Genomic DNA, 16379 nt, shown 5'->3' on the forward strand with positions numbered 1-16379 from the left:
TAATTTTACAATTTATGTTATGACATATGTCACCTGTGTGCACAGCTACAGGGCTTGAATGTGTTAGTTAATAAGGGCTTGAAATGGTGCAAAAGGAAAAATGGGACACACCATCACGACATCACACATTGCTTGGAAACACACTGGCAATAAAAAAACACAAAAGAAAGACAGTCGCTGCTGTAGGACTTTTTATTTTGTCCATTTGTGACAAAATGACCAAGGTGCTTATGAGACCAAATGCCAGATCTTGGCTTGCAGAGTGGACAACAGGTAAACTTATTGTTTCTTATTTGTATTGCCTAACAAATAATTTACAAACTATAAGAGTAGTTATAAGCTACAATAGGCCTACTGTCAAGTGGCATATACCAGAAATGTGTTGCAGTATCTTGAGAAATGTATTTTGATGAATAACTGGTGAACAATTAGAAATTGTGCAAATAATAAGAAATAAGTACATAATTTATTTGTTCAATAAATCTTGAAATGTCCCTCAAGCAGCATTTGAGCTTGGCTACAATACTTAACTAGTTAATCTGATGTTTCTTTATTCATTTAGGCACATTATACATTGCAGTGTAGGCTCTACTCGAGGTTTCTACCTGTTTAAAGGGTTTTTCCTTGCCACTATGACCAAGTTGTTGCTCATCGTGGGAGTTGAGTCTCTGTAAATATTATTACGAAGAGTACAGTCTAGACCTGCTGTATATGAAAAGTGCAATGAGATAACTTCTGTTATGAACTGGCGCTATAGATTTGAATTGAATATTGATGCCCCAGTCCTGAGGACATATATGGATCAAGAACTGAAGGCTGACTTCAGAATGTCAGTGGTTTGGCTTTTGTTGTGCGCAAATCAACCATGTTTAGGGTGGCGGACAGAAATGCCAGGGAGATCTCGAAGGAAAAGGGCAAGGTAATTGTTTCCCCTCATCCAAACAGCATTGAGGAAGTTGGCAGAGGATTTGGAAGACTGTCACATCAAGCATTTGATAAGGCTGTGGGGGCCACAGATGGCTGTCACATCAGGATCAAGCCACCCAAACACAAGCAGGCAGATTATTTTGATCACAAGCTAATTCATTCTATTCAACTCCAAGCCATCTGCAACTCCTCTGGGAAATTTATGAATCACTTTTTACTAATCAAACTCACATGTGCGTTATAGGAAACCCACTGTATATTTAAAAAATCATCATAGATTAGTTTATATTGACACAAGTCTACCTTCTTTTAAAAACCACAGCATTGTTATTTTCCTCTTATTCTAAACAAGTGGGAATTCAAATGCACTATTTTCTATTTCTCTCTCTCCAGCTGCTGTGCAATTAGAGGCCCGTGATTTCCACAGTCACAGCAGCATCCTCTGCACCAGCCCCAGCCTTAGGACCATGGTTAGAGAGGCAAGGTATGCTGAACTCTCTATTTTCTCTGCATGTATTTTGGACAAAGTGTTTGTCAAGCTGTAACAATGATGAAAGGAAGTATAATCTCAAAACTCAAAAGAAATGACAATGACCTCAGTCAGTTCCTTTAAAATAAACTATTCATTGCATCACCTTCATATTATCCTATGGTAAAAATCACCATATTAATCAGAACATTATGATATACCTTGAAGAATAGAATAGAACGTCAATAATGATTTGTGCCATTATTTATCTTGTGTTCTGCCTTCAATTCCATTCAGTGAATAAGCTCATTTGTAGTATTTTCAGTTCAATGAGAGAGAGAGAGAGAGAGAGAGAGAGAGAGAGAGAGAAGCAGCCCAAAACAATATCCACACAGAAAAGCAAAACATCAGTAAAGGTGGTAGTGACCCAGACACAGACATCAATATAAATGAATAATAGTTAGATACCACATACCATACTCTACAGCTCTGGAGCCAGCAACACCTGCAAAAAGCGACAGGAAAGAGGAGAGAGTAGAAAAATCACAACAGGAGAGGGAAGAAGTCAAGTTAGAGAGTTTGTAGAGAGGAGCTCAGTGCATCATGGGAAGTCTCTCAGCAGTCTAGGCCTATAGCAGCATAACTAAGGGATGGTTCAGGACTCACCTGAGCCAGCTCTAACTATAAGCTTTATCAAAGAGGAAAGTCTTAAGCCTACTCTTAAATGTGGAGATGGACCCAGACTGGAACCTGGTTTTGTAGGTGAGCAAATGGATTTTAAATTATATTCCGGATTTTACAGGGAGCCAGTGCAGAAAAGCTAAAACAGGAGAAGATCTCTTTTCCTGGTTCTTGTACTGACAGTGTTCTGGATCAGATGGAGAGTCTTAATAAACTTATTCAGATAGCCTGATAATGAGGAACTGCAGTAATCCAGCCTAGAATTAAAAATGCGGGGAGTAGATTTTCTGCGTCATTTTGAGACAGGATGTTCTTGAATTTTGCATATTAAATATGGTGCAATAAAGGCGGTCCTTTAAGTTTTGTGGGAGCTAAAGTACATGTTCTGATCAAAAATAACTCTAAAGATTTCTCATGGTGGTGCTGGGGGCCAGGGCGATGCCATCCAGAGTAATTATGTCTGTAGATAATGTGTCTCAGGTGTTTCGGGCCAAGTACAATAACTTAACACATAACTCCTTAAGGGACGCTGGAGTGTAGCAAACTGATTGATTTCATCTGGCTTGATTGATAGATATACTTGATTATCATCTGCGTAACAACTAAAGTTTATGGAGTCTTTCCTGATAATATTACCTAAAATATTTTTAAAATGTCTAGGTAAAAAGACATCAACTTTTTTCCGCTGAACACAATATATTTTATTTTAAAATTTAAATTTAAAATTTATTTTATTTTGCCAGTCAGTTTCTACATTTGATGAATTCCATGGTGGTTTGCAGCAGGTGCAGAGGTGATCTGTGTGTGCACTAGCCTTCTTTGAAGAACTCTCCTTGCGTAGTTTGACCTTCACCCTAGGATCACCTGCCAGTCAGTCTGTTATAGTCTTATTACGTGTTTATCACACAACAAACACAGCTACCTGTCTTTATCCTTCCTTTCTCTGTGCTCCAGAAATAATGTCACACTATTTCCATCAATCTGACCTTTTCTTGTTTTCTGATGTTGTCATTTTATTCAATGTAACAGTTTCACCTCTCTTACTTCCTGTCTACTTTTGATTTCCTATCCTAGCAATCTGAACTTATTGTTTTCTGCCCCATAGGGAAGCAATCTGAACTTATTGTTTCCTGCCCCATAGGGAAGAAGCCCCCCCAGCTCAGAGAGGGGATGAGCTTGATGATGAAGAGAGGGGAGCAGAAGAATCCCACCATCGTACGATGATCGACAAGTTATTGGAGAGACACAGAGATTGTATACCCCACCATGAACCCAAGCTATACCGCGCTGCAGCCGCCAAAACCAAATCTATTCCAGGGTTCAGCATCCTGGCTTTCCCTGATTTCTGGGGTCACCTCCCACCACCAGGACATACACACATGGCCCCACGCAAACCCAACATACAAAGGTAGTCCATGCTTACTACAACACTTAACTTAATTCTGTTTAGGAGTAACGTAGTTCATGTAACATGAACGTAGAGATGAGTGTAAGAATGGTAAATTAAATATGTTATTTTAGAGGACATGAAATGTGAAAACCCAGACCAAACAATCACACATTCTGTACCTACCTTTCACGGGTTCAGACAAAAAAACAAACAGCCACCTAACTCAAAATATGATGTATATACTGCTCAAAAAATAAGGGAATACTTAATCATCACAGTATGACATCAAGTCAATCAATCTTAGGAAGCAATTAGGAAAAATATGCGATTGTGAATCAATGTCACTTGCTTTGGTGCAAATGAAAGTGACCGCAACAGGTGACAGGGATGAAAGGGAAGCGGCCTACAAACGTTGCTGCCCCTGTCCTACAAGCTGACTGTAGCATGAGAGGAAAGAGCGAGCGGAAGTTACCTGTGCCCTTAAATAGCCTTCCCGGCTACACTTTTATATCCTACAACCAGTAGTAGGGTGCAAGGGAGAGAGAGACAGACAGGGTCCTAAAGGCAACCCTGTTACATATACACACTACACACTTGGGAGTGAGACTGAGTTGATTTTATTCCTTCTTTTACCCCCAGCACTGAGAGCTGTATAACTTTCTGACAGTAATATGACATCCAATTGAGGAGAAAGATGTGAACCCTTTAGAATTATCTAGATTTCTGCTTTTTGGGTCATAAAATGTGATCTAATCTTCAACTTAGTCACAACAATAGACAAAAAAATTATACCACACAAACAATTATGTTTTCATGTTTTTATTGAACACACTCTGTAAACATTCAGTTTAGTTCAGTGCAGGGTGGAAAAAGTATGTGAACCCTTGGATTTAATAACTGGTTGACCCTCTTTTGGCAGCAATAACCTCAACCAAACGTTTCCTGTAGTTGCTGATCAGACCTGAACAGCGGTCAGGAGGAATTTTGGACCGTTCCTCTTTACAAAACTGTTTCATTTCAGCAATATTTTTGGGGTTTCTGGTGTGAATCGATTTCTTGAGGTCATGCCACATCATCTCAGTCGGATTGAGGTCAGGACTGACTGAGCCACTACAGAAGGTGTATTTTTTTTTTACACCCACCCATACACACACACATAGTCGACCAACTGAACCCCAGAAAAATTTAATTTAGAAGAAAAACTAAATTCCCAAGAACAATAATACATTCTCCAAATCAATGCACAAACAGAAGAACATAATACAATTAAATACTAAACAGACCCCAAAGAATGATCTGTATATCCCTGTAACCTCAGAAACCAAAGCACAAGAAATGATACACTGTATGTATTCAATTGGAAAACACATTACTATTCCCAGTGTCCTGGGTGAATTAATTCAGTTAATTCTCGGCTACAGCCAGCTGAAGTGAAGCCACAAAAACACAATTTCAGGGCAGCAGAGGGAAAACTATGAAACCACTCAATAACTGTAGAATAAAAATACAGTCAGGAGACAGTTCCATTGAAACCTGACTGTAGGAGCAGTGGAGAAAACCCTAAAAACATGACAGTGGCGGACAAAACAGCAGTAGAAACTGAACCACGGCTGCGCTGGGAAGTGGAGGACAGAAACGTAGCATGGTAACCCACCATGATGCGCAGCCTGGTTTACCAGCCAAAGAGCGGAAGCGCAGCTTCATAACACCGGGAGGAGTGAGAGCTGTCAAGCCGCAGCTCAAACCCTCGCATTAACAAAGCCGTACACATCCGAGGCTCAGAAGCAGGGCCTGCAGCCAGAATGTTAGCCAGCCTTCCTCGCAGTGACTGGAAGTCCCATGCGAGGAGGCATGGTACCTAAAGCTGCCAACTCCAAACTGTGGACAACGCCACAACCCCGCATCCTGAATCCATGAAGAGACAGCAAGACAGCAGTCATACTCCCTAAATATAGCGCAAAACAGTGCTGCACAGTAATCAGAGCACCAGAGAACAATTAAATTACACAAGCAGGAGGAAAAAAAGAAGGAAACCATAATCTGCTACATATACATCATACAATAATTTATACATGCATGTAAGGAATCCTGTATGTCAGTGTCTAACACAGACTGAATGGGCTAGTGATGATACAGAGGAAAAGAGACAGGCAGAGCTGTCAGCAGAGAGACATGAACACTGTGCCTTGCATTTCAATGTGGCCCTCTTCATTTCTATGCTGATTGCTGCTGATAGCAAGTGCCACAGTTTTTTTAGCATCAGAGTCAACTTCAAGTTGTGTATTTCAGTTCCCAAGTACCAGCAGGTTCTTCTAAACAAGAAAAGATTATTCATCAACATTACATCAGCTCTCAAAGAGAACACTAAACATGGAACCTGTGTAACTTGCTTAGGTTTAGGGAAACATTGTAGTTTGGGTTAAAATAAGTATTTCACTAAGCTTAGGGGACCTTCATCATTGGGCGGCTGTGGCTCAGGGGTTAGAGTGGGAGTCCACTTATCAGAAAGTTGGCAGTTTGATCCTCAGCTCCCCCAGTCTACATGTCAAAGGGTCCTTAGGGAAGACACTAAACCTCAAATTGCTCCTGATGGCTGTTCCATTGGTGTGTGAATGAGTTTCTGTTATTGTTGAGCAGCTGGCACCTTATCCTCTGCTCATGTAAAATGCACTCAGAAATTCTCAGGATACAGACATGATTGTTTTTCCATCCCAATTACAGCCAGAGCAGGACCGGTCCTACACATTATGATCAAAGTAGCCAATACTTATTACATAACTGATTATTTGAGGTGTGCATGTGGTTTATTCTGTGATTAAACCATCAAAAATCACCCAAATATACCTTTTATTAACCCAGAAAACCTTTGAATTCTTTCACTGGTGTTTTTGTCGAGGACTATGTCTTCACATAGAAGCATTCCATTTGGTTGTAGTTACGAAGTATGTTTATTGGTTTCTCCAATCAATATTTAGAGTTTAGTTGCAGAGAACTCATGCTTTCAGAACAGAGTATTCACATTGAATGATAAAGCTGCGTAAGCGTTATGAAAATGTTTGTTTATACGTTTTTTTTTTGTCCAGCCCTGAATATTCTATGAGTCCCCTACCCTGTCTGAGGCTCTCAGCTCCAAGCATATTGGTTCCTACTGAAGACTTTTTAAGAAGTGTTACTCAAACAGGAGGAAAAAGAGCGTCTGTTAGGGACTATTGTCAGCAGCAAATTAATCCACATGTGGTGCTCTAGTGAGTATTTGCAGCGGCAGGACAGTGTACGTGAGAATGAGTGAGCACAAGCTACAGTGTTTGTGTTCATGGTGATGAATGCTGATCTCACGAGTGCAACAGTAAAGTTCTCTATGGCTCAGAGGAAGAAGAGACATCAGGCTGTGATACACACACAGTACATGGTAGTAGATGCATTTGGTGTTGGTTTGAGTCATGGGATTTGTTGTGAAATGAAAATATAGAAAATCACCAGACGTATTCTTCAACTGAACAGCAGTTACTCCAATCTTCAGTGTTAGTAAAAACCCCCACTTTAAAACAGATAACCATGCACATTTGTGCTGTCCTGATGTTCATGTGGGATACACTCAGTGAATTTTGAGCATCATTGGAATAATTTGACTGCTAACAGCATATTGGAGAGTGCCTTGCTAATCTTGATCATGTGAGTTAGAGAGGCTAGATCTAAAAATGCCACGAGAAAACAAAAGCACATATTGTCCACCTATACTATATCCATCTTTACATAGTAATAAGTACATGTGTACCTTTTTAGCCAATACATCTCTGATAATCCTTAATTAATTAGTTCAACGATGCATATTCACTCAAATCATAATTATGTATCATCAATATAGTGATAGCTTCCATTTAGTCAAAAAATACACTTTATATCTTTTATTCAATTCCTTCCAGGTAATCGCTACATACAGTCCACAGTAAAAAGTATGTGAACCCTTTGAAATTAACTGTATTTCTGCATAAGTTGGTCATCAAATGTGATCAGATCTTCATCTAACTCACAACAATAGAAAACCACAGTCTGGTTAAACTAATATCACACAAACAATTATATGTTTTTATTGAACATACTGTGAACACTCACAATGCAGGGTGGAAAAAGTATGTGAACCCCTAGGCTAATGACTTCTCCAAAAGGTAATTGGAGTCAGGAGTCAGCCAACCTGGAGTTTAATCAATGAGACTAAATTGGAGGCGTTAGTTAGAGCTGCCCTGCCCTATAAAAAAAACACATCAATTTTAATTTTGCTATTCCCATGAAGCCATGCCTCAAACAAAAGAACGATCAGAAGTCCTAAGATTAAGAATTGTTGACTTGCATGAAGCTGGAAAGGGTTACAAAAGTATCTCTAAAAGCCTTGATGTTCATCATTACACGGTAAGAGAAATTGTCTACATATGGGAAAAGTTCAGTACTGTCCAAAAACAACCTTTCGGCCTGTCTGAAGTTTGCGAAAGAGCACCTGGATGTTCTACAGCACTACTGACAAAATATTCTGTGGACAAATGAAACCAAAGTTGAGTTGTTTGGAAGAAACACACAACCCTATGTGTGGAGTAAAAAAGGCACACCAACCTCAAAACCCCATCCCAACTGTAAAGTATGGTGGAGGGGGAATCATGGTTTTGGAGGTGCTTTGCTGCCTCATGCCTGGAAGGGTTGCTATCATCAACGGAAAAATTAATTCCAAAGTTGATCATGAAATTTTGCTGGATTGTAAGGCCATCTATCTACCAATTGAAGCTCAACAGAAGATGGGTTGTGCAACAGGACAACAACCCAAAGCACAGAACTAAATCAACAACAGAATGGCTTCAGCAGAAGAAAACACAACTTCTGTAGTGGTCCAGTCAGTCCTGACCTCAATTGACGATTGAGATGCTGCGTCATGACCTCAAGTGAGCGATTCAGAACAGACATCCAAAGAATATTGCTGAACTGAAACAGTTTTGTTAAGAGGAACGGTCCAAAATTCCTCCTGACCGTTGTTCAGGTCTGATCTGCCACTACAGGAAATGATTGGTTGAGGTTATTGCTGCCAAAGGAGGGTCAACCAGTTCCAAGGGTTCACATAATTTTTTCGTCCTGCACTGTGAATGTTTACACTGTGTGTTCAGTAAAAGCATAAAAACATATAATTATTTGTGTGGACATGAAAGTTAATCCTGTAATTATCAAATGGTTTTACTCTGTTTTAACAAACAGGTCACAACAAGTGAAGGTAAATACTACACTCTCTAAGGCGAAATATTGTAGTACAGGGGTACCTCAAGGAGCTGTCAGCTTTCTACTCACACTTTGTACTAATGAGTGTAGAAGTAGTGAGTTCAACAACTATGTCATAAAATTCTCTGATGACACAATTATTTCAAGTTTATTTCATGTAGGCTTGGTGTGTGAGGAATCATCTCATCCTTCATAAAGTGAAAACAAAAGTGATGATATTTGATCCCAGGGAAGTGAGAGCCCACGACGAGGTAGTCATTGGGGACAGAGAAATCGAGCGAGAAACTTCATATAAGTACTTGGGTACACAATTAAATAACCAATTAAAAGGAAATATGCATGTTGAGTATTAGTGTGCCAAACGTGCCCAAATACTGCATTTTCTTCTCAGATTGAGACTGATTCGGGTAAGTTCTAACATCCTGACTGTATTTTACAATGCTGTGCTGGAAAGTCTGATCAGATATGGAAAGGCATCCTGGTTTGGCACCCTTACCATCCAGTACAAAACAAAAATTTAAAGACTAATAAAAGCTGCAATGAAGTTTATCGGAAAGAAAGACAACGCTTACCTTCAGACCATCTTTGAAAAAATGGTAGTCTCCCAGGCACAGAAAATTCTGAAGGACCCTTCCCACATTCTGCACTCTGCATTCTGAATATGATGAATATTACCTTCAGGGAAACGCTATAGAGCTAGCAGATGTAAAAGTAACTGCTATAAACTGTCCTTCATCCCTACTTCCATAGCGCTCCTAAAAATACCATCTGCTTTGAACAAGATGGCTTGAAGCACTTCAGGCACTTTATTTATTTTTAAGCATAGTTTAATATTGATTGATCACTTGCACTAGTGTTTTTTTAACAACCGGAGTTTTGTTGTACTTTTTTTGTTTTTAGTGTTTGTTATATTGTTTACTTCTTTATGTGCTCAAGTGCAATTGACATCAACAATTATCATTATTCAGAGGTTTCATATCACTCAGGTTCTACTTACCTTGTAATCAATTATTGACAGGTGCAGTGTCTCAGATACTTGTGCAATCCAATGTAAATGGATAGTGCGGACTGTCTGATGTATGTGAGTGTAAGTCCATATGTGTTACTGTTGTTACTGCAGCCTTATGCGGCACTGATGCTAAAGACAAACTTCCCTCAGGGGACAATAAAGTTGATCTTAATGATCTTAATCTTAATCTTAATTTGTTTAAGCAGACTGTGTTTATCTATTGTTGTGACTTAGATGAAGATCAGATCACATTTTATGACCAATTTCTGCAGAAATCCAGGTGATTCCAAAGGGTTTACATACTTTTTCTTGCAACTGTATATTATGTGAGTCTGAACAGATATCAGAAATTGCAACCTGACTGGTTGGCTGAATTTCAATAGTGACTATTTTTTATTTGAGCTTTGTGGGTTTGTGAGTTTTAGAGGGAATATTATTACATGCACGTACAGTATATTGTGAATCGACATCTATGTCATTATAGTTATATGTCTGAAGGTAGAAGAGTGTTTGTGTATTTCTGTGTTCAAATATTGCACTTTTTATTGTCACTCCTCTAAGACTTTTCTCAGTACTTTCAACCGGCTAACAGAAGCTGACATTTATAAATGTTAAAGATGCAATTTCACTCTGAACTTAATGTAATTATGTTGCCAGTCTGTTGGCACTCATCTAAAAAGAGATTTTTTTTTTAGTCTGCCGTCCCTTAATAGAAGTAATGTTAATGCCATTTTTGTTATGGCTGCTTTGTGAGTAAATTGTCTTGGGTGTAGAATAAGATTAGGCCTAATGCAAGGGACCTTTCAAGCTCTGTCTTCAAACTCAAATTTTTTCATCCAGTCCACTCTTCCTCTGCCTGCTCTACTATGTTTTTTTTTTAATAGTATTTACAAAACATCATGGAGCCTAGCAGCCTGTTGTTTAACAAGATAGTAAGTCCAGGTTTAAACTGAACATTTCATTTGGGTAGATGTTAATGCCTTGTATTTGTTCATAAGTTGTGCTGTGAAAATTAAAAGGGTAAATCAACACAGGATCCCAGAGGACATAAGAGACCTACTGCAGCTTACTGTGTGTAGAGACTGTCAAGCAGTTGTCAGTTTATAAAAAATAAAACTCTTGCCATGGAGTCTTGTCAACAACATGTTCATGAGACCAGTGGTTTATTAAATTCCTCCTTTTTTTCATCAGATCATATTTCAGTCTATGTGCTATGTCGCATCCAACTTTTACATTACAACAGACTGATCTTTTTTTTCTTGCACAAAAAAATGACAGCATTATTAATTTTTCATTAATTTTTTTAAACTCTAAAAATGACCAATGTGTAGGTTTACTTGTCAAGGACTTGTGAATTGTGACTCTAGTTGTTGTAGTTTTGTTGGGTTAGTTCCTCTTCCTGTAGTAGGGGAGAGCAGGGGTGAAAGTACCATTTTTCAGAAAAACCTGATTTTAAAAGATAATGTTTCAGACAGAGATATATTTTTGCTGTGGTCACCAACTCACAGGTGTGGTCTATCAATATCAGGTGGTATTTTGTACAAATGTATACGACTTCCGTATAATGAACATATAATATAAACATATATATATATATAAACACACAGGTGGGACAAAAGTAACACAACAAAACAACCTAGATTTTTTGTGTTACCCTTGTATTTAATAAATAAACATGACTGTGACCTTGTTAATGTGTAACTGCAAACATCTTTTGTCCTTCATCTTTCAAAAGTAACCTGACAGCCCAAACTTGAATTGTTTAGAATATTTAGGGTATCTTATAAATAATATATAATAATAAATAATAAATATAAATATGCAAATGTGTGCACCTAAAACAGGGGGAAATGGTTAGATGGATATTGTTTGATGAACATGATTAAAATAAAATAAGACTTTACTGATCCTGCACTGGGGATATTTGCATGTTGTAGCAGTTTCAGAAACAGTGAAAAATTTAAACATAATTTAGAAAGATAGGACAAAAATAATAATAAAATAAACAATAAAATTAAGGTAAAAATTAAAAAGCTATTTAAAGAATAGGCCTATACAATTTCACATTTTGAAATTAATTTATTTTGTTTTAGTAAGAACAGTATGAGTGATCTGCATTTTGAGTGCTTTTTACTGACACCTACTACACTGACCTCCTTAGGAGACAGGCCAAATAAATATCGGCCGCTCTCTTAATATAAGCATGCAGCTTCCTCTCCTAGTCCAAGGAGGAGACTTAATAATGTGATCTGTACCTGTGGTCTAGTCTTCTCCCCAATTATCTCTACCCTCCTCCTGCATTATCTGAACAAAGGGCATGGCATATGGCATGAGACTTTATCAGCTGACCTGAGAATAATGTTTCTAATAGAGATGTCCAGAAACGCCTTCTCATAAACATCTGGCTGAATCAGACCTCTGTCTTTCTGACCCACGCTACTGGCATATTCTGTTGGTATAATATGACATAAACATGTTTTAATAAATGCTGCAACACAGAGAAAGTGACCACATTAGCAGCGGGACGAAAGTAACAAGTGAGTTCCGACAGGAACTCCTGACATATAAACACGATTTATTTTTATACTATAAAACTCTGACAGGGCAAACTTCAGGGTGTGTTAAAGCACTAAATACCCTGTAGATTAGTCATTACTGTGACACATGAAACGAGAGACACAACTTGTAATTCGAAAAAGAGTCCCGCTTCAGAAATTTACTTGCCGTGCTCGAAAACAGTTTTCCGAAGACGGCCGCGGGAAACGATGACAAAATCATGCGATATTTGGCAGCACCATCAAGGGTTGCGTGCTGAAGGTGCTGTCACAGCTTGGACTGCAAACGCAGTCAGGGCTCGGAGAAAATTGCCTTGTTACTTTTGCCCCGGTTTACCCCTACCTCTTAAGTCTTGTTGCACTTCATTTCCTGTCCGTGACCTCCCTGTTGATATGCTTATTCGTTTCACCTGTGCCTAAGCACCTTGGTCTTTGACTGATTGTTTGTACATCATTGTCAAGTGTTTCCGTCTTCCATGTCTCCCATCTTCTGTTTTTTCTTTGGATATAGTGTGGATATTGTTTACTTTCATTTAGAGTTTTCTTTGGACTGTGAATTTCGTTTACAGTTGTTTGGTTTTCTGGGGATTATGTTGTGCTCAGATTTGGATTACTATGTGTTTCATGGACTTCCTGCCTCATCAGCAATGTACAATGCTCACCCACTTTTTTCAAGAAACACTGTGATCTTTTAATCCTCCATCTAGTGTCTCGCAATCCAGGTCCAAATCCTCATTCCCTGTATTCATGCCTGACAACTAAAACAGTACAATCTGACCGCTGTTATGGACACAGCGGATATTAAATTATTGACGGAGGATTTTAGAGAGTGGACCTTTGAGGGACTATATTGAAGAAGCAGTTAGCTGGGATTTCATATCTTAAAATTGATTAACAGCGTGTTTTGGAGTCACCTGAAGACTCAGACGCTAGCATTCAGACCACTAGCTACCAATCATCTCCATGACCAGAATCTCCATTGACTAGCTCCTCATCCTCACAGCTGACCAGTTGGGGTGCACGATATCTGAAAAGACAGGGTTAGGGCTAAAAGCTGGATATTAACAATTCCAACTACAAAGTGTAATAAAAATGTCTCACAATCAGCATCACATTCAGCAGGGGGACAGGGAGAGGCTGGGTTTACTAGCTGATCAACAGTCTAAAAAGGAATATGGGGTTGCGCTGATGAGCAAAAATTAGATTTGACAAATAGCATGCTCTTGTATCTTTAACCCTCCTGTTGTAAAGGAATAGTAGCTCTTTCATAGATGCAAAGTGGACCTTGAGACCTGATTATTTACATCTGCTTTTCTGCATTTCCATTTGCAGCTTCTGATACTATCATTTAACCGGGGCTGCTTTGTAGTCTTTATGTTTTGTCTATTCTTCAGGGGGCTCTTAGATCGAGGGTTAAGAAACACAGAGTTTAAATAATTGACCTGACTATTTGTGGAGGCAACATCAGGAAGCACATTGCCAAGTGAGTTGAACATTCACCTCCAGTTCAGTAAGCTCGAGCTTACAAGAGTAAACTGCTGATCACATCCAAATCATCAGCATTCTCTTCATCAAATCACCATCGCCACCAGTGTGTAGACTCCATCAGGAGGTTTACCACTTACGGCTTCACCATAAAGAGGATACTTTATACTCAGTGTTAATATTTATATGCTTACATATGCTTGTCTTCATCAGGCAGAAAGTGTTTGAAGATATCCAGCGTTTCCTGAAAACTGATGACATCATCAACCAGGTAGTGTTTGACCTGGAAGATGGCAGGTAGGTAAACAACACAAATATAGAACAACCAAACACAGCATAACCATTTATTAAGCAATTTATTTTACAAGATAAGGTTTAAATTGGGATTATTTTTTTATGAATTTCATGGCATTTTTTTTGTTGTTCAAATGACAATTAAATTATATGCCCTAAAATTAATTTGATCATCTCTGTCTCTTTGTCCTCTTCTTTGTCTGTCAGTCTTCAGTGTCCTTCTGATTCCTTGAAGTTTTTCTCTAAGTTTGAATGTGGGAACCTAAGGAAGGCTATTCAGGTCCGCAGGTATGGAACAAATGGACACACACACTATGAGCACAAGGTCAAAGAAGTGAACTGAGAAGCAAATGTGACATTATTAGTTCAACACAGTCCTTAAACGGAGAAAATAAATTGTAGGTAACTCAGTACACCAGCAGCAGTGTCTTTTTTCCTCTTCTCTCTTGCAGATATGAATATGACCTCATATTAAATGCGGATGCTAACTGTTCCCAGCACACCCAGTGGTTTTACTTTGAAGTCAGTAACATGGTGGCAGACGTCCCCTACCGTTTTAATGTCATCAACTGTGAGAAGAGCAACAGCCAGTTCAACTATGGTGAGTATGGTTATGTGTGTGTGTGTGTGTGTGTGTGTGTGTGTGTGCGTGTGTGCGTGCGTGCGTGCGTGTGTGTGTGTGTGTGTGTGTGACTGTGTAAACAGTATTAATGACATCCTTTGCAAACGTTGTATACCTCATTCAAAGTGATATTTTTCTATTAACTAATTAATTAATTTCACTTGGTACTGCTTGTACACATTTAATTTCAAATGACAACTTACACATACTTTAATATTCACCAATATTGGAAACATGGTGAACATCAGTGTTCTAACTAACAAGCTCAGAATTAAGTATGGACTTGCAGAGCTTTATGGGGAAAGTATTGTGAAAGAATGCACAGTACCTGCAAACCGCCCCAGTGTATACTCACACTTCAGTGAAGCTGGCGGAACTATAGATATAACTAAAGAATAATACATTTAATCTAATGGCTCTTTTCATGGCACATCATATAAGATCAGTAATAAAAACATTCAAGAAACATATAATAAACAACAAGCAACAATAAGAAAACATAACATCAGAGGAAACATAGCATCAATAATAAATGTTCTGTGGACTTTGAGCTAGTGTTGTAGTCAAGACTGCCAAAACCGAAGTCAAGACCAAGACCAGAGTTCATCAAGACCGAGACAAGACCAAGACTGTTAGAGACTGAGACCAATTAGATACCAAAACCGAAGGACGGCGAGACCGAGTCAAGACCAAGACCAGTTCCCCACATTACATGACACACAATAAAATGTGGAACGAGATCATAGGTACTTCTCAAATTGATCTGAAAGATCCACATTCCCATTAAAACACCCACATACAAACACTAAGAGCTGAAATCAACTTAAGCATCTTTATTCAACACTCTTTTTCCACGCTTACCATCGTGGGGAGGGGTGAAAGTCGTTAACAGATTTTTCATTATGGTTATTGGTTGCATTTGAAGCAATAAGTTTTACATTCAATCAAAGTTAGGATGTTAACAAATAACTCAGACAATGCAAAATCAATTTATTGATATTCCCAAAGTTATGGTCTTGACTGGTCTTGAAATAAAATCTCAAGTCCTCAATGTCCGAGGCCGAGACAAGACCGAGTACAAATGCAGTCGAGTCCAAGACCATATAAAACTGGTCTTAAGACCGGTTTCGAGACCAAGACCGGGCTTGAAGAACTACAACACTACATTGAGCGATGAGATGATCCGTGCTGCAGAGCTCTGGATGAGTTGAAGTCAGTAAATACGTTTATTGGGGATGCCTGCCAGGATCGCATTGAAGTCGTCAATACGTGATGTGACCAAAGCACTGACTAAGACTGTTGTGGAGTGTTAAGTTAAAGCAGGGTGTAATCTTAAGATGTTTCACAGATGGAAAAAGGTAATCTGGGATACATTGTTAAATAACATGAGAAAGAAAGGGTACTGTCCAGGATGACACCAAGGCTCTTAACCTGTGTGGAGATGGCTTTAGCTTTGGGGAGTGAACAGATTTTATTTTTGAGAGCAGTAGCTCAGTCTTAGTAGTGTATCTGTATATCATAGAGACATAGTGGATAGCATAAAAGTGAAAATGGATACCATAGTGTCGGAAGATATTGCCAAGAGTGAGTAGGTAAATAATATACAGAAGTGGCCCCAACACTAAACCATGTGGTACTCTGTGGTGAACTCTGGAGCTTTCTGACCGGTTATTCTGAATTTGTACAAAATG

The 16379-nt window shown here is 38.8% G+C and overlaps 1 protein-coding gene across 1 annotated transcript in view; it reads left to right on the forward strand.

The window, feature by feature from the left end:
* LOC123962517 (cytosolic carboxypeptidase 4) overlaps positions 1–16379 on the forward strand; it is a 206071-nt gene that overhangs the window by 107864 nt on the left and 81828 nt on the right. Inside the window, exons 14-17 of the mRNA XM_046038694.1 lie at positions 3219–3485; positions 13986–14069; positions 14274–14354; positions 14519–14667. Of these exons, the coding sequence (XP_045894650.1) occupies positions 3219–3485; positions 13986–14069; positions 14274–14354; positions 14519–14667 (581 nt within the window). The remainder of the gene's footprint in view (positions 1–3218; positions 3486–13985; positions 14070–14273; positions 14355–14518; positions 14668–16379) is intronic.

Source organism: Micropterus dolomieu, linkage group LG22 (assembly GCF_021292245.1).
Source record: "Micropterus dolomieu isolate WLL.071019.BEF.003 ecotype Adirondacks linkage group LG22, ASM2129224v1, whole genome shotgun sequence".
Taxonomy (NCBI): domain Eukaryota; kingdom Metazoa; phylum Chordata; class Actinopteri; order Centrarchiformes; family Centrarchidae; genus Micropterus; species Micropterus dolomieu.